Raw genomic sequence first — 19,076 nt, 5'->3', positions numbered from 1 at the left:
AAACAGTTGTTTTGTCTTCCTAAAGGGTTTAGTCCTGTCGATGTAGTACATGAGGGCCCTCCTTACGTCTAGTGTATGGAGTGCTCGTTCCGCGACAGTTTGTGGGTTTTGGAAGAAAACGGGCAGTTCAATAGTTTGATTCATGTGGAACTGCGAGATTACCTTGGGCATGAATTTGGGGTTGGTACGTAGTACGACCCTGTTGGCGTGAACCTGTATAAATGGCTCTTGAACTGTTAGTGCCTGGAGTTCACTAACCCTTCTTAAAGAAGTGATTGCTACCAGGAAAGCTACTTTCCAGGTGAGGAATTGAATCTCGCATGAGTGGAGAGGTTCAAAGGGTGGACCCATCAGGCGTGTGAGGACCAGGTTGAGGTTCCACATTGGAGCCGGTGGGTGGCTTGGTGGAATGACTCGTTTGAGGCCTTCCAAGAATGCTTTGATGGCAGGCACTCTGAATAGTGAGAGGTGCTGCCTGGTTTGCAGATAGGCTGATATTGCGGTCAAATGGACACGTATAGAGGTGTACGCCAGATTGCATCGGTATAGGTGTAAGAGGTAACAAATGATGTTTTGGATGGATGCGTCCAGCGGGTTAATGTCATTATTACTGCAATAAATGACGAACCTTTTCCATTTGGCTGCATAGCAAGCTCTCGTAGTGGGTCTCCTGGCCTCCTTGATGATGTCCATACAATCAGGTGGCAGGTTGAGGTAGCCAAACTCTAGGACTTCAGGAGCCAGATTGCCAGGTTCAGCTGTTGCGGATCTGGGTGCTGAATCTCTCCACGGTTCTGCGTTAAATGCGCGGGTTTGATCCGCAGCCTTTGATGCGGCACCACGGAAAGTTCGAGGAAGGTGGTGTACCATGGCTGGGGTGCCCACGTAGGAGCAACTAGGACGAATGTCAGGGAGTGTTGTCTGAGTTTGCGAGCCACCAGCAGTATCAACGGCGCTGGGGGAAAAGCGTACGCAAATCTGCCGGACCAGTTCATCCATATTGCATTGCCCTGCGACTGTGGATGTGGGAACCTGGCGGCAAAGCTTTGGCATTTTGCGTTTTCGCTTGTGGCGAAGAGGTCTATCTCTGGATGACCCCACTGCTGGAAGTACGGTTGGAGTACTGATGGGTGTAACTCCCACTCGTGCATCTGGTGGCTGTGTCTGCTGAGCAGATCCGCCATCTGGTTGTCCTTGCCCGGGAGGTGCTCTGCCATGAGGAACATGTTCCTCTGAATGGCCCACTTCCACATGCTCTGAGCCAGATGAGACAACTGTGGAGAGTGTGTTCCTCCCTGCTTCTGTATGTAGTACATGGCAGTCATGTTGTCCGTCCGGATCAACACGACTTTGTTGCATAGATGTACTTTGAATGCCTTCATGGCCAGGAAGATTGCCATCAGTTCCAGAAGGTTGATGTGCATCTTCTTCTGTTGTGTCGTCCATAGTCCCTGCACTGTGTAGTGGAGTACATGTGCTCCCCATCCTTGGAGAGACGCATCCGCTGTCAGTACTATTTGTGGAACAGGCTCTTGGAACGGTTGGCCCTTGCAAAGGTTTTGAGGATTCCACCAATGCAGAGAGTTGTATGCCCGACCGCTCACCAACACTAGGTCTTTCAACTGTCCTTGAGCCTGATTCCACTGACGTGCTAAGCACTCCTGAAGCGGGCGCATATGTAATCTCGCGTGTGGGACTATGAAAATGCAGGAGGCCATCATGCCTATCAACTGCATGAACACTCGTGCTGGAAGTGAGTGTTGGGGTTTGAACCTGGAGATCAGCATTTGCATGCTGTTGATCCTCACTAAATTTGGCTGAGCTGTGGCCGCCAGAGTGTCTATAGTCGCACCTAGGTACTGTTGTACGTGTGCGGGCTGGAGATGGGATTTTGGGTAATTTAGTGAGAACCCCAGACTGTGAAGGAGGTGAATGGTGCGTGACATGTGGCTGGCACATTGCTGGGCTGACTTCGCTTGAACGAGCCAGTCGTCCAGGTAAGGGTAGACGTGTATGTGCTGCCTCCGTAGATGTGCCGCCACAGTAGCTAGGCACTTTGTAAACACCCTTGGTGCCGTTGTCACGCCGAAGGGAAGGACTCTGAATTGGTAGTGCTGTCCTTGAACAGTGAACCTGAGGTATTTTTTGTGTGATGGGTGAATGGGTATGTGGAAATACGCATCCTTGAGGTCCAGTGTGGCTAGAAAGTCTCCCTGCTTGAGCAGCGGGAGGACTTGCTGGAGAGTGAGTATGTGAAAATGCTCGGAAAGAATGTATCTGTTTAGGGGTCTCAGGTCCAATATAGGTCTGAGTGACCCGTCCTTCTTTGGTATTAAAAAATACAGGGAGTACACCCCCGTATGTATGTATGTATGTGTCTTGTAAAGCGCACTGCTGCCCTGAGGCGTCGTGGCGCTGTAGACCGCTGGGGAACCCGTCCTGGCTATCCCTGTGAGATGGTCCCTCCTGGGTATCTCCAAGGTGAAACCAGGCATCCCCGGCGAATGTGGGGGGCCGTTGTGGAGATGAGGCAAGCTAATGCCCAGAGTTGCTGAGTGTGTTCCTGGTTAGAGTAGGTACCGAGGCGAGAATTATCAAGTCCGTTTTGACCCTGGTCCACGACCCTGCCGCGTCGGGAATTGAACCCTGGTCCCTGGCCGATTCTCTGCTTGCGGATCTGCCGCCTCTAACCAGTGAGCCACACCTCTCCACTTACCTTGCTCGTGGACGGGTACGACCTCTATTGCGCCTTTTAGAAGCATGCTTTGCACCTCCTGCTGTAAGAGCGTTAAGTGCTCTGAGGACATAGGACGGTTTCTTGGAGGAATTATGGGTGGAGTGGAGGTTAGCTCTAGACAGTAACCGTATTTGACAATATCTTTGACCCACCTGTCCGTGGTGATGAAGTTCCACGTGGACAGGAACCTTTGTAGCCTTCCCCCGACAGGTGTTATGTGGTCGGGAGGAAGGGAGAGGGCGTCACTGCTTGTTCTTGGGGGAGGACCTGGTGTTGCCGTAGCCGCGTCCTCTTCCCTTTGTACTGGAGCCACGATATCCACCCCGGGTGTTTTTATCGTAGGTGGTTTGTGTATTGCCCTTGTTGTATGTCTGCTGTGACCCCTGTCCTCTACCTGCTCCTCTATTTCCGGGGCGACGAAAGGCGCTGCTCCGAAAGGACTGAGTCTGGAGAGCCCCCATGGACTTTGCGGTGTCCGTGTCCTTTTTTATTTTCTCAAGGGTGGTGTCAACCTCCGGTCCGAATAAATAGTCGGGGTTGACAGGCTGGTTGAGTATATTATTTTGCACCTCAGGTTTGAATCCGGAGATTCGCAACCAGGCATGTCGTCGCAGCATGACGCTTGTGTTAATGGCCCTGGCAGCCGTGTCTGCGGCATCTAGTGCACACTTGATGGAAGCATTTGTGAGTAGCTGTCCCTCTCTGATAAGAATTTCTGCACCTTCTTTGTACTGGTCAGGGAGATGTTGGAGTAGTTGCTCCAATGTGTCATAGTGCGCTCTATCGTAGCGAGCGAGGAGCGCTTGTGTGTTGGCTATGCGCCATATGTTGGCAGCCTGGGCGGCAACTCGCTTGCCGGAGGTCTCTAACACCTTGGACTCTTTGTCCGGGGGAGGAGCGTCACCTGTCGTCTGCGAGTGTGCCCTCTTGCGAGCATTCGCTACGACAATGGAGTCTAGTGGTAATTGGCCTCTGATGTAAGTAGGGTCCCCAGGCGCCGATCTGTATTTCTTATCGATCCTGGGGTTTATCACTCGTGCCCTGGTGGGTTCTTTGAAGATGTCCTTGGCTGGTTTGAGGACCCCTTTCAACATGGGCAGAGTTTTTACATGTCTTTCTGAGGATGCGAAGGTGTCCATAAGAAAGTCGTCCTCGATGGTGTCAGAGTGAAGCTGCACTCCATGATTATTTGCGGCACGTTCGATAAGAGCGTTGAACGCTGCAGTGTCCTCTGTGGGAGATGTTTTCGCCCCATAGAGTTGTGGGTCCTGTGCATCTAGAGGTGCACCTGGATCTACAGGGTCGCCCCAAGTTTGATCAGGGTCCTGTTGGTAATCAGGGTCTATGTCTCCGTGGTAGGGGACTTGGTCACCCATGTAGTCCTCCAACACGTCCGTGTCGGAGTGTGTGGGAGAGAATGATTGTGGATCCTGGTAGGGCGAGTGGTAAGATTCGCTTAGGAGAGGTTCTGAGTCCACAGGCAGCTTCCTTTTTAGTGGGATCCGGAAAGGGTCCAAAGGTGGCTCCGAAGTTATCCTCCGTTCGTGAATAACCATCCTGCCGGTGTTGGCGTCGATGACATGTGACGGAGGCGCCTCAGCAGGTGTAGTTGTGGTGTGGGTGGCCCGTGTCCTGAGTTGGAATATTTTTGGGATCGTGGACGGAGGCAGGCCAAAAGTAATGTTGGCTGGCGCCGAAGAGGCTGCTGGAGCTTTTATTGGGCCGGAGCCCGACATGTCCTGGAGGACCGTTTTGGTTTTGCTGCTTTGTGCTGCAACAGGTCGCACTTGGAGCGCCTTTGAGGCTTTCGCGCTGACCGGGTCTGTAGAGGCGGTCGTCGACTTTTTCGGCGCCGGCGGGTCATCGAGTCGAGGGGCGGGAATGGCCGTCGACGTCTTCGATGCATGAGGCTTTGGTGTTGCCGTGGAAGCGATGTGAGACGCAGCCGGCAGTGTGACCTTTGGTGTCGGAGTCGATGGCGTCGACGTCGGGAGCCGATCAGGTTTGTTGGCACCGAAGGCCTTTTTCCGTATGCCGACTCCGATGTCGGCCGCTTCAAGTTCGGCACCGAAGTCTGGCTTGGTGCGCTCGGTGCCGACGCGCTTCGCTGGCGTCGAAGGTGTGGAAGGCCTCGATCCGACCAGCGCCACTTTTGGTTTCGGTTTCGATTGAACCAGTGCAGCTTTCGGTTTCGGTTTGGAAGAAGGGAAACCAGCCGGTTTAGGTAATAATGGCTGCCGCTGAACGTCCGAGGCCGGGCCCGAGGGCGGGGCCGAAGAACTGCGGGATAGGTCTCGGGTAAGGCCCGAAGGCGATCCCTCGACCGGAGCCATAGACTGTGGCACTGGGCTCTCTTCAGTCTGTACGGGTAGGCCTTGCTCGTCATTGGAGCTACTCTCTTCGGCCCCTAAGGCCTCATCGTAGTCTCCTACCTCGGTGTCGTCTTCATCTCTGCGAAAGAGTGATTCGTCGACGTTGTTCGATCCGGAGTCATGTTCGGAAACGGGACTGGAGGGTAGGATCTCCAATTCTTCGACATCTTTGGTCTCGGCGTTGAAGATGTCTGCCGGGGCCGGTGCCGCGTGCTGCGCTTCGAGTCTTGCCGCTCGTCGATTCCGTAGAGTCTTCTTGGAACGGAACCGGGCACAGGCCATGCATGTCGATTCGTCGTGATCCGGCGAAAGGCATTTGTTGCACACCGGATGGACGTCGATGTGGGGATATTTCGCATTGCATACCGGACATCTCTTGAACGGTGTCCTCGATTCCATCGTCGATGTCGTCGATGGGCAGGTAAGAAGCGAAAAGTCGGTGCTGAAAGTTGTTAAACTAACAAAGGAGTATCGAAACCGATCGAGAAAACAGTACCGACGCGAACTAAAGGCCTTTTGGCCTCGATAAAGTTTTTCCTAACTTGAGTTAAGATAGCACATCCGAACCCAATGGCAGAAAAAAACAATCTGAGGATGGAGAGGATGCCCATGCGCACTGTAGTCCAGGGGAGGAGTCACCTATCCCAGGATACCTCGAAGACTCTTCCAGGACAACAACGTGCAAACATCCGGACCCAACACTAGGCGGCGATCTATGCACAGATATGAATTCAGCAGCCCACATGCCTCGAACACAGATTTAATCAGGGACACCTAGCTGCCAGAATGAGAAATATTCTCGGATGGGAGATAGAAAACACTCTGTTGTCGCCGCTCAATTTCCACGCATGAAGGTGGAGAGTGCACAGGTTCGGATATCCCCTCTAAGAGGCAGCCTAATCAGAGGACGGAAGCTTATGCCTAGGAGTTTGGGGTACCATACTCTCCATGGCCAGTTTGTTAACTACTAGGATGACTTAGCCCCTGTCATAATTACTTTCTTGAAAACTCGGACAGGAGCGTTATCTGTGGTAAGATGTACAGGCGTCTAGAGTTCGACTCCAAGAAGAATGCCTCTCCAAGCCAGAGCTGCTTTAGAAACTCCAAAAAGCACAGAAGTGTTGACAGTGTGCATTCTTGGCGGTGACGAACAGATCGAGCTATGGTTCTCCCAATTTTTGGAAGAGACCTTGCAACATTTACGGTTGTAGATGCCATTTGTGGTATGCAAGGAGTCGACAGCTGAGTTAGTCCACCTGATGTTCAGAGATCCTGCCAAGTGTTGTACGACCAGAAGAATGTCCTGACGTTACAGCCATGTCTAGGGGTGCAGAGCCTCTGGGCACAGGGTCCACGACACAATCCAACACTGTATGAAGCAGTACCACATGGCAATGGTGCCAGTGAACATTCCAACCAGCCTCCTTTTAGTGGATGACAGGAAGGTTTTCAACGCCAAGCGGTTGGCCTCAGCTCCAACAGGTTGATGTGAAGTTAGGTCTCCACAGGAGGCCAGAGTCCTCATCACCACCTCTCCCAGGTGGCCACCCAATGCTAGAAGTGATGCATCAATCACCATTGTTGACTCTGGATGGGGTAGGGAGAGGTGTCTACTGCTGACCAGATCGCGATTCAGCAACAATCACTACAGATCTTTTGCAGTCTCCTTCAAAATCTGGTATCGATCGGAGATGTGCCTAGTGTTGTGCCCACTGGGACTTCAGATCCCATTGCAGAGCCCACATATGCAATCTGGCATGCTTCACCATCTGGATGCAGGAGGCCATCAGACCAAGCAGAATCAGTCTCACCGAAATCCAGGACTGAGGCAGAAACATCTGGATCACAGCCCGAATGTCCTGGACTTTCCGCTCGGGAGAGTAAGCACAACATCACAATATGTCCATATTGGCTCTGATGAACAGGAGCATTTGAGAAGGAGTCAGGTGTGTCACACTGATAGTGAATACCAAACAATGTAGAAGGTTTGGCGTAGTTTGGAGGTGGATGAGGTCTGCCTCTGGCGAGTCAGCTTTCAACAGCCAATCGTCAAGGTTGGAGAAGACTGGGACACCCAAACTCCGAACCTAAGTGTAAGCATCACTTTCGTGAACATAAAGGGGCACCGGTGAGGCCAAATGGGAGCACTGCAAACTGGAAATTCTCATGGCCCACCGTGAACCGCAGGTAATGTCTGTGGGCTTGCCCTACAGAGATATGAAAGTAATTGTCCTGCAGGTCCAATGCTACCATCCAGTTTTCAGGGTCTACGGCAGACAGAACATGGGCAAGGATGAGCATTTTCAATAAGTTTTTCCTCAAGATGGCCTTCGACCTTTTTCAGCACCAGAAAATAGAGAAGTAGCAGCCAAGACCGCCTTCTGCCGTTGGCACCCTCTCAATGGCTCCTTTGGTCAAAAGAGCCTGCACCTCTTGATGCAACAAGGACAGGTGGTCCTCCGTCAGCCACTGTAAGGATGGTGGCATAGGTGGCGAGGTTTCTAGGAATGGAAAAGTGTAACCCGCTGTTGGACCTACGTCCCAGGGGTAGCTTGGCTCAAGTTAACAGGCATTCATCTCAACATGGTGTCTCGTGCTTGCATCCTACCCAGTTCGCAATCTAGCGCAACACCACTCAAAAAGGACACTACACCGATTAAATTTTAAGGTTTACTAGAATTCTTCAACTTTCCTTCTTTAACGGGGTTACTCAGTTTCACATAACCGAGTAAAACATTACATTTGCATTTAAAATGACAATACCATTCCAACGTTACATTTTGTAAAGCAGTTACTTAAACACCCTCTGAGCTTTTCCTCCCGCCTCGAGTCAGAAGACCTAGGTTAAATTTCTACAGGGCGTGCTCCAAACCACATCTATAATTCCTACAATTTCAAAAGAGCATTTAGTCCCACCTAAATCATTCGATCAGAGGGTTCCCCTCACAGCTATACCTCCTGACTCTTATACTGTCAACCCTACTCAATCTCTGCCTTTTAGGCGCTAAGTTGGACATTCACTGCTGCTGGCAATTCATTAGTTAATTCTAGACAGTCTACAAGTACTCTGCTTACTTCCTAGCAAATAAGCCATTACATTTTTAACATTGTACTTGAACTCAGGCAGTTACTGAATTGGAGACTGCTCTTCTTCAACACCATGCTGGAGGTCTGTATCCCCCGGTTGTCAGTCTCGTGTAAAATTAAGTCAATTTATCCGTACTATTAGCCTAGAACTCGGGTTCCCCAGTGACTGACACTAAGGTATACCAGGACAACACCTGCCCGCTGCTGCGTACTCTCTGGTGCCCTCCGGGGGCTCGCTTTCCCCCACCTCCTCCTTCTTGTGCCCCGCTTACTGTGTGATCACGGTGGTCTTCCGACGAGCGATAGAGCATAAACCGGAACTGAAAGGTCCCATTACCGGGTGACTGGACTCACAGCACCAGAAGGGGAAATCTTGTCATCGGGTAGGAGGGCGCAACGCTAGACACGCCCACCGAAGCGCTTCTCCCAAAGCTTACCCTTCGGGAGGGTCCCCTCCGTTGTTGTCTGCCTTACTTTGACGCTCCCCACAGCTGCGGGCCTCACTTCCCGGCGGACTTGGCCAGCCGGCCGGGCCCCGGGTTGATTCGGTTTCCGTTGCAGGATGCGCCCGCTGCCTCAAGAAACAGCGTGTCTTACGGGGGTGCGGCCTTCCTCGGCTACCGGCAGCAGAGAGGGGCGGCGCTACGGCCCCTCTCACGTGATAGGAGGATGACGGCCTCCAAGCCTGTCGCGTCCCTATCTTCCTTCAGGCGATTCTCCTCACCCGGGCAACGGCGTCGCCCGCTCACCCGCCCCCTCCAAGAAGCCTCTCCACAAGCTCTCGCCAGCAGCGAGCCACCTCCAGAGGACAACAAGAGCCCTCCGATCTCTGGGTGGCGGCGGTGATCGTTTCAGGTAGGCTCTCGTGGAGAGAAATAAGGGGGGGGCCCAAATTAAGGGTGCCAGTAATTCTCCGGTGCAGCTGGTTTGGATTCCAGAGCCCTCTTATTTCCTGGGGGTGGACATCGCCTCTTCAGCTGGGGATGAGGGAAGGGGGTCGATCACAGACAGTGATCCTGGACCTCTTTCAAGGATTCTGGCCACCGGTGAACCCCAAGATAACGCTGTCCACCAGATCTCTGACTGCGTTCAGGGGCCGGTCACAAGGTTAGGGGTGATGTCACCAGGTTTGGAAATCTGTGCAGGCCCTTAGACCTGTCCGTTCCCTTTCAAGCACAACCACCTCCTCACACAGGCGCCTTACTCCTGTTTTCCACGGAGTCCACTCTATCCTAAAATGGCCGCCCTCCTGCCACCTCTATTTATCACCTTGGGCCTGACTTGCCAGAGGGGCCCAGAAGGTTCCGGAACCTCTCATGGCAGTCATGGCCCAGGTGCTGAGGTGACAGTTGGAGCCACCATTTTGTGAATCTCACCTCCCTCATCTAGTTTCCTCAGTGGAGCACCTTGCGCCTCTCCCTCAGGTAGTGAGGATGAGGCGCCCAGAACCTCTACATCAGCACCCAAAAAGTTTAGTAGACAGAAAAAAATGAGAAGGGGGAAAGGACAAAAATAATAAAATGAGGAGGGAACTGCCAAAGGGCTGAAAGGTCTAACACCCGCCTAACAATATGCAGCGCCCACTCGTGCGAGGTGACAGCTTATCATTCCGGTAAAAAGTGCCACATTCTGCTTCCTAATAGATGGTGGAGTGTCGGAGAGCACATTAGAGAGGTTTGGATGCTGCAGTAGCAGATGAGTAGATTACTTGGCTGCACGTTGTCCCTGGTTTTCATGAGATTCGTGGGAACCTTGACCATGGTCACAAAAATGCTGGGAAGCCCGCTGGCGCTGTGAGTATGGCTGGTATAATGAACAAGACTGAAAACCTCTACCATAGCCACAGAAGGGGTGAGAAGAAGAGTGTAGAGGCCCAAAGATCGAGCTGTGACTGCTGTCTTTGAAGCACTCCAGCGTTGTATCTGCCTAGCCATCTAACAGGCGAGAACCATCAATGGGCCTGGTCATGAGGTTCACTTGGACATTCCCCAAAAAACCCATTGACTGCAACAAGCATGGGGCCAAAGAGCCATAGTGGTGCTCAAGGCTCTGCCTAGCAAGTTTGTGGTGTCCAACCCACACCTGATGGTGTAATTTGTGGCATTTAGGTCATCAAGCATAGGTTGTGTAAATGTAAATGTAAATGTAAAAGTGCATTTGTAAATCGCGAACTGTCACTCCGCGAGGAGCCTCCTGGCACTGAGAGGACGAGGTAGGAGAAGCCGGAAAGGAAGCGAAGGAGAAAGGAGGGTTAGATTAGTGCAAAACAGCGGTCATCTGGGCATTTGTAGATCCAGGTTTTTAATGCTTTCCTGAAGAGCGGTTCCGATTCTTGCATACGTAGGCCGATAGGGAGTGCGTTCCACGCTTTAGAACCAAGGTAGGCGACCGTTTTCCCTCCTTTGGTGGTGAGTTTAAACTGTGGTGTCTTTAGCAAATTAGCCGAGGAAGATCTGAGAGTCCTGGTGGTGGTGTGGGGTGAGAAACGAGCTGTGAGGTAACTAGGGCCTGCCCGGCGTGTGGCTTTATGGGTGATCAGAAGCATTTTGAAGAGGATTCTTTTATGGATGGGCAGCCAATGTAAGGTATTTAGTGCGGAAGATGCCGAGGATCTACGTGGGAGCTTAAGGACCAGACGGGCTGCCGCGTTTTGTGCTATTTGCAGTCTTTTAATTGTGGCTTTCTTAGCACCTGCCAACAGGCTGTTGCAATAGTCCAAGCGTGAGAGGACAAGAGCAACCGTTACAGATTTCTTGGCAGCAAGAGGGATCAGATCAAAGAATTTCTTCAAGGATCTCATTATGCTAAAGCAAGTACCCGCCGTTACCAGAGCGTGGGGGAGGAAAGATAAGGAAGAATCAAACTTGACCCCCAAGTTTCTGGCCACATTGACCGTTTCCGGTGGAGGTGGGGTGCCTTCCAGCCACCAATTGTCAGGGATGAAAGTCACATTCTTGCCAATGGGTAAGATTTCCGTTTTGTCAGTGTTACATTGTAAGTGATTATTTTTCATCCACTGAATGATTTGAGAGAGACACGTTTGAAAATTGCTTTCAGCTTCATTATTATTTTTGTCCAGGGAGACGATCATTTGAGTGTCGTCAGCGTATGAGGTGACTTCAATTCCAAAGGATTTTATAAGGAAGATGAGGGGGGCCATGTATACGTTAAATAACAGGGGGCTCAAGGAGGAACCCCGAGGGACACCTGTGGTTATGGTCTTCTCTGTGGAAAGGAAGGGACCTAGCGCTACGGGTTGTCTGCGATTGGTTAGAAAAGATCTAAACCATGACAAAGCGGTACCCGTGATACCGCCGCGTTCGAGTCTTGCCAGAAGGATGTCATGAGAGATGGTATCGAACGCGGCGGAAAGGTCCAGAAGGATCAGAACAGCTTTCTTGCCCGAGTCAGCAAGGGTTTTTAACACCTCTGTGATCTCTAGGAGGGCTGACTCCGTTGAGTGCCTAGGCCGGAATCCGGATTGCTGAGGATGGAGGATATTGTTAGATTCAATAAAGTTTGAAAGTTCTTTAAGCACAAACTTTTCCGTTATTTTGCCCAGCACCGGGAGCAGTGAAATAGGCCGTAAGTTAGAGAGGACTGAAGCGTCTACGTTTTCTTTCTTTTTAAGGGGATTAACCAGGGCGAGTTTCCAGTCCTCTGGGACAGTGCCTGTATTTAACGAGGAATTGACTATTTGGTTGACGACTGGGTTAATGGTGTCCATGAGTTTATGCAGCATCCTAGGGGGACAGGCATCCAATGGGGGTTTGCACAAGCCCCTCTGGACTAAGGGTAGCACCTGCACCACCGAATCGAACAATGCATGGTGTATCAGTACATTCGACAGGCTGTGTTCACCAACGTCAAGGCCAGATTGATGGAGGAGAAAATCCTCTTCCCAAAAGTATCCAACCACTTGGACTGTACGAGAGAGTAATAGGGAATGCACTTGGGTTAACCTTGGTTGTTGAAGTCTGCAGCAACTGACTCTCCAAGGTGGGTTGAGGAACACCAGATCCCCTGGGGCACGGCGACTGGCAATCTGTCAGCTGACTGGGATCCCCTGAACAGGGTTTAGACCAACTCACCAGGACATCCATGAGGAAATCTTCATATGAAAGCAGATGCTCTAAGCTGATGTGCCCTGGCCAAAGCACCTCAGTTAAAAAATTGCTTTCAACTTCCATTGATGGAAGTTTGAGATCAAGGACATCAGTTACCCTCCTCATAACTCGCAAATGATGCACTTCACTCAGCGGCCAGGCCAGGAGGAGGGACTAAACCAGAGCCTTGTGAGGTGCCCAGCCCGCGGGCCTCTCTCAACTCCTCATACCAGTTATCTTCATGAAAAGACTGAGCAATATCATCAGTGAGGGCAAAGGCCCCGTGCTCAGCGCCGTCACCCCCCAAGTCCATTCCAAACTTTGGCCTGCTAAAGAACAGGGACACTGTCTAAGAGCCAGAAGGCTGTCGTGGCCGGTTGGCTCCAGTCTATAATTCGAGCGGGATCCCAGCAGCCCTGTCACCAAGTCAGAAAACACAGGGAGGGTCGTTATCGTTGTCGCGGAGCCGGAATGGAGCTTGGAACCGGATTAGGCCCAGATCTGGCAACAAATCCAGAGGGCCCAAATGGAGTAGGGGAAGGTGTTGCTGGTGGTACCCCAGTTGGGACGTCTTTCTGCTCCTTGGGGCTAGGAGAAGCAGAAGGATGTCCCAACTGACTAGGAGGCAAGCCAGAGGGAGATGGTTGCCCAAAAGTGAGGGGCATAGCCTCATAAAAATCCTTAAATTGGGCAGGAGTTGCTCCAGCTCCAGGAAATTCAGGGATACGTGAAGGCAAGGGTGTCCGCTCTGCAGAATTAGTGCCAACGTTTGTGACATCATCATCCCTTGTGACTGGACGGACCACCACAGCATCTCCTTCCTCATCACTGAACCAACGAAGACTCAAACTCCAACTTAAAAAACCCAAACACTGGAAAAGAAATACCCGCGACATTAACCAAAATAACCTAACATCCCTCACCAACAATTTTCTATCGTCACCAGCGGACCTCACAGATGTAAATGAACTCACAACCCACTACAACAATTCGATGACTAACATTCTTGACACAGTGGCGCCCCTTCAACTTAAAAGGCCCTCCTCTAAAGACTCCAAACCTTGGCACAATGGGAGCCTAAATGATCAACGCCACAATCTAAGACTAGCGGAAAGGACCTGGAGAGCCGCACCATCGCTAGATCACCTTAAACAACTAAGATCAAGGAGGAGGCAGTACAACATACACATCAGACTCTCCAAAGTTAATTTCTTCAAAGATCAACTAAACAATGCTAAATCGACCAAAAAAACGATTCGAAATTATTAAACTTCAATCCGCTCAACATCACACCGACTCCTCTGTAGGCCCCAACCCACAACCCAACTGCAACACTTTTGCCGCCCACTTCTCAGAAAAATCCAAAATGATAGAAAAAGACCTCCTTACAGCAAATGAACAACTCTCATTGTTGCCCCCACATAACCCATCGGGCCACAATCGGAACAAACACATATCCAGCATGATTTTACCCACAAAAACAATGCATCCTGGAACACTTAAAATCTTTGACAAAAATGACATCCTCAAGTTAGTAACAACACTCAAACCTTCAAACCACTTCTGTGATCCGCTTACAGCCAACATCTTCAGCGAGATTAAAACTGCTCTTATACCCATCTGGACAAAGATAGTGAATGCATCTCTATCGCAAGGAACCCTTCCAAGCTGCTTAAAAGAAGGACAGGTAACCCCTATTCTTAAAAAACTCACTGCTGACCACACAATTCTATATAACTACTGTCCAATATCCACTATTCCTACACTAGCAAAACTACTGGAGAAGTGCATCCACTCCCAACGATGCAACCATATAGCCCAATTCCACCTCATTGACCAGTTACAATATGGTTTCAGGCAAAATCACAGAAACGGCCATGACCCACATCGTCGATGACGCTCTCAGGATACTAGATCAAAACTAATCCTACCTCCTAATCCTCCTAGACCTATCATCAGCCTTCGATACGGTCAAACAGATCAGTCTCCTAGACCTACTTGAACACAGAATGGGTTTATCAGGAGCTGTCCTGAAGTGGTTTGCCTCCTTCTTAGACAACCAAACTGAAAGAATCAAGATTAACCAATCGCTATCCTTGAACACACTGGTCACCCTGGGAGTCCCGCAAGGTTCGGCCCTATCACCCTATCTATCTCCTACCCTCTTCAATCTATTCATGGAACCCTTAACCGAAATTCTGAAACTCTCCAATATCCACTACAACATGCACACGGATGATACCCAACTATACCTAAAAATATCAGCGCCGGATGACATCCGCCTACTCAACACAACTGTACAAAAAACCCACATCTGGCTAACAAAGAACCACCTCAAACACAATGCGTTCAACACTGACTTTCTCCTAATCGCCCCACCACAAGGACAAGGTGACATAATAAACTGGATGAAACACCTAACAGCCCTCAAATGCAAACCTCACATTATCGATTCCACAAGATCACTGGGAATAATACTGGATAAGAATCTCAACATGAGGGACCACATCAGCACAGCAACCAGAGGAGTCAACTTTCATATGAGCATTCTCAGAAAACTAAAACCTTTCCTCAACGACAACGACCTAAAAACAGCTGTTCAATCATTAGTTCTACCCAGAATAGACTATGGGAAATACAACCTTATGTGGCCTGCCGAGATTTAGTCTGGCTCCTCTAAAAGCCTCACTCAACGCGGTTGCAAGACTTGTCACTGACAGAACAACCACATCACCCTGGATCTAAAGGAACTGAATTGGCCCCCTTATGAGGCAAGAGCACAGCTAAAAATTGCATGCATGACACAAAGCCCTGCACCTCAATACACCAAAATATCTAGCCAATAAACTTGAATTATCAGGCAATAGCAGAACTCTGAGAAGTACCAACACCCTGCTATTGAAACTACAAACATTTAAGAAAAAGAAAACCTACACACGCATCTTCTCTGGCCTAGCACCGAGGATATGGAACGCCCTGCCCCAAGCAATCAGAATTAACCCCTCCAGCACCTCCTTCAAAAAAAAAAAGTCAAACTACTTCTAAAGAATAAAACTCTCTCCTGATCCCAGCCCTGAGGCAAGTTGATACCAACCAGAAGCTGCTCATCTACCAGGATGCGTGATGAACTCCGAACGAGAATGACTAACACAATCCTGACCTGCAACGAGAACTTACAACATATACAATCTCATGTTAGATATTCATTTATATGTGACAAGCGCTCAACTTTTCTTTTGATATAATTTATGTAAAGCGCTCTGATACCCTCATCGGGTCTAGTCCGCGCTATATAAAACCTTATAAATAAAATAAAAATAAAATAAAAGCGGGGCCCAGACACATGATGATGCCCCATGGCCACTCTAGGGACTTGGAGGGGCACTGAGAAGTCAAACTATGCTTCTTCTTGATTTTCATTGACTTACTCGACAATGACTGACTTAGAGGATGACCGGCAGCAAGAACGCCTCTAGTAATGGGCCCGAGATTTTCCAAGAGACAAGGAGCAATGTGGGGGTTTTCGATGCTGTGCCACGAGGAGCTTTGGCTTCCGTTCTTGAATCATCTTCGGGTGCATCAACAACTAATCGGAGTTGTGGCTCGAACTCAGTCACAGACAACTGTCAAACATTCCCCGCAAGGTATAAAACCTGTAGGTTTTGTCGGGAACATGTACCTAGCACACTAGAAACAACTGGGAAAAAATGCAGACAAAAGTTGAAAAAAGTTGTCCAATAGTGACCGTGGTAGCTCACCGGATCCACGACTATTAGCGTGCCCTGGGGCAGTATCTATATACGCACCATGCACGTCAAATCCAGCGTGGACGACACGGAGCGGTTGGCAAAAACTACCGGAGAGTAGAGGTACTATTCAAAATTTGCCAGGTCAAGTCAGACACCTGGGGAATATTCTAAGGTAAGGAATATGCAGTTAGAAGCCTTTTCCAGAAATACTCCTGTATCTGGCTCTTGCATGGGAGACTGAGATTACCCCTTCACCCACTAAAGCAGAAAGGGGGTGGGAAAATGCTCAACTCAATGTTTGTAGAGAATCTTTTTATGCGGAACCATGTGGCCTTTCTGAGGAAGGATTTGGGAGGCATACAGGGGTGGGGAAGAGCCACTTCGACTGGGCACACAGTAGGGAGACTTAAAGAGATACAGGGCTACCACTCATAAGTTATTTTCTTCAAATTATATGCTGGTCCTGTGGTTCTGATGGGGGGGATTCTTCACCTGTGTGGGTAGGACCGTCGTAGACGCTGCAGAGAAAACTGGCTGTTGGGCAGAGGGACATAGGTGGGCTACTGTTAAAAAGAAAGACAATCAGTGGCTAATTACACTAAGTCCAAAGTGGGACTGATGCAAGACTCTCTAGGGTGTACTCCTATGAATTACTAAAACATTGGAAATCTCAATGAATGGGTTGATGGGATCACTATCTTGGTGATTTGAAACAGAGATTGGTCTGGTGAGTTTTAATACTTCATACTAATCCCTAAATTGCTCTAATAATGGAATATTGTGCTTTTGTGAAAAAAGTCTTACTATCTTCCCCTTTCCCCCCCAGTTCAACGTTGGGAGCCCATTCACCAAAATCGTTTTATCACCCTTCTAACCTTTTATCGCCTAAACTTCATGAGGGTTGCTGTTCCAGGGTTCACTGAGCATTGGGCAATCCCCATCACTCAGTGTTGCCACCAATACGGCATAAAACATGAGAAAATGAAAAATAATCATTCCACGCTATAAAGTGACATTTTGAAAAACAGTTTTCATACAATTCATATATTATACAACAAACATTTGAGTATTTTTTAATAAAACGTACCACACAAGTTTCAGCTTGCTTGCATGAACACGTCGGACTAACAAGTTTCTCTAACTGGCCTCTGATTTTGTCATCGTCTTCTAAAACTTGTGTAAATTTCTTCATAAAATCTTGGGCCTTTCCAGGATCTGGTAAGTTCCCTATAAAAATATTTTTTTTAAAGAAGGAGATGTTCATAATTAATTTCATTCAGGGACACGTTTGCTTTGTCTTAAACTAACATTTGTACATACAACATGCTCATTTTCAGAAGAATAAGCCCCATGCTTTATTTATGCATAGGGCTCGCAACAATTAATCCAATTTCTCTGCCTCAATACGTGCCATCATTTTCTTTCATGTGCTATTTAGCGCCCTCAGTCATGGAGCTCACAGTAAATTCAGTAAAACAGTGTGCAGATTCCTAGGTAGAGATTTTTTTTTTCTTTTTTTGGATAGAAAACCCGAAACCACAGAACGGGGAGATGGGAGGGCAGTGAGGAATCTGCAACTAGATAGAATATCCACCAGAAGGAATATGCTACTTACCAGTATGCATCTGTTCTTGGCATGTAGAGCTGCAGATCTACACACTTTTGCATAGATCGCCATCTAGTGTTGGGCCCGGATGTTTGCAGTTTGTTTTTCCTCTTGGAAAGTCTTTGGAAGTCAAGAGGTTGGTGACTCCTCCCTTGGTTCGTATTGCGCATGGGCTTCGGCTCCATCCTCAGATTGTTTTTCGCCAACAGGGAAAGATGGAGCGTAGTAATAACAGTGAAGAAACCCATGTGTGTTGTATCTAAATAAGATAGACTGGAACAGATACAGGTAGCCGGGGAGGCGGGTGGGCGTGTGTAGATCTGCAGCTCTACATGCCAAGAACAGATGCATACTGGTAAGTAGCATATTCCGTTCCGAGGCATATGAGCTGCAGATTACACACTTTTGCATAGACTATATAGCAGTTCCCAACCTTAGCGGCGACCACCGGTATCTGTTGCAGTGGTTTGAAGTAGTGTTTTTAGTACAGCCTGGCCCACACTAGCTTGTTGCTTGGTTTGCACATCTACACAGCAATGTTTAGTGAAAGTGTGCGGTGTTGACCATGTAGCTGCCTTGCAGATATCATCTAATGGGAAGTTCCCTAGAAAAGCCATAGAAGCCCCTATCTTTCTTGTAGAGCGGGCTTTAGGGGGAACAGATAGCGTGCGTTTTGCTTTGTGGTAGCAAATCTGTATGCATTTTACAATCCACCTAGCTATCCCTGATTTAGAGATGGGGTTGCATTTATGAGGTGGAGAGAAAGAGACAATCAGTTGCTTTGTCTTCCTGAAAGGTTGTGTTCTTTGGATATAGTAAAGCAAGGCCTTTTTAACATCCAGTGCGTGTAGAGCCCTTTCTACAACAGTTTGAGGTTGCGAGAAAAAAAACGGTAATTCTATTGATTGGTTTAGATGAAAGGGTGAGATGACTTTGGGTAGGAATTTTGGGTTGGTACGTAGGACAACCTTGTTCGGGTGCATTTGGAGAAAAGGTTCTTGTATAGTTAAGTGCTTGTATCTCACTGACCCTTCTAAGGGCGGTGATGGCTACAAGGAAAGCTGTTTTCCATGTGAGGAATTGCAGTTCGCATTTATGCAAGGGTTCAAAAGGCGGTCCCATTAGCCTTGTGAGCACTATATTTAAGTTCCACACAGGTGAGGGTGGCACTCGGGGGGGGGGGGGGGGGGGGAATATTCGTTTTAGGCCTTCCATGAAGGCTTTAATGGCAGGTACTCTGAAAAGTGATAGGTGCTGTCTGTTTTGTAAGTAAGCGGCAATTGCTGCGAGGTGTAGCCAAATGGATGTATATGCTAGGTTACATCTTTGTAGGTGTAGTAAGTAGCATATGATGTGCTGTATGGATGCGTCTAGAGGGTTGATTGTGTTGTTATGGCAATAAACAACAAATCTTTTCCA

The 19,076-nt window shown here is 49.1% G+C and overlaps 1 protein-coding gene across 2 annotated transcripts in view; it reads right to left on the bottom strand.

Moving 5' to 3' along the window:
* The window catches only part of PDS5B (PDS5 cohesin associated factor B), an 802,561-nt gene that overhangs the window by 467,279 nt on the left and 316,206 nt on the right, over positions 1 to 19,076 (bottom strand). For both annotated transcript variants that reach the window (XM_085621687.1, XM_085621686.1), the window contains exon 16: positions 17,139 to 17,278. In XM_085621687.1, the coding sequence (XP_085477813.1) occupies positions 17,139 to 17,278 (140 nt within the window). The remainder of the gene's footprint in view (positions 1 to 17,138; positions 17,279 to 19,076) is intronic.

The sequence above is a fragment of the Triturus cristatus genome, chromosome 8 (assembly GCF_964204655.1).
Source record: "Triturus cristatus chromosome 8, aTriCri1.1, whole genome shotgun sequence".
Lineage (NCBI taxonomy): Eukaryota > Metazoa > Chordata > Amphibia > Caudata > Salamandridae > Triturus > Triturus cristatus.
Note: the sequence above shows the minus strand (reverse complement) of the source record. Positions and strands in the feature narration are given on the sequence as shown.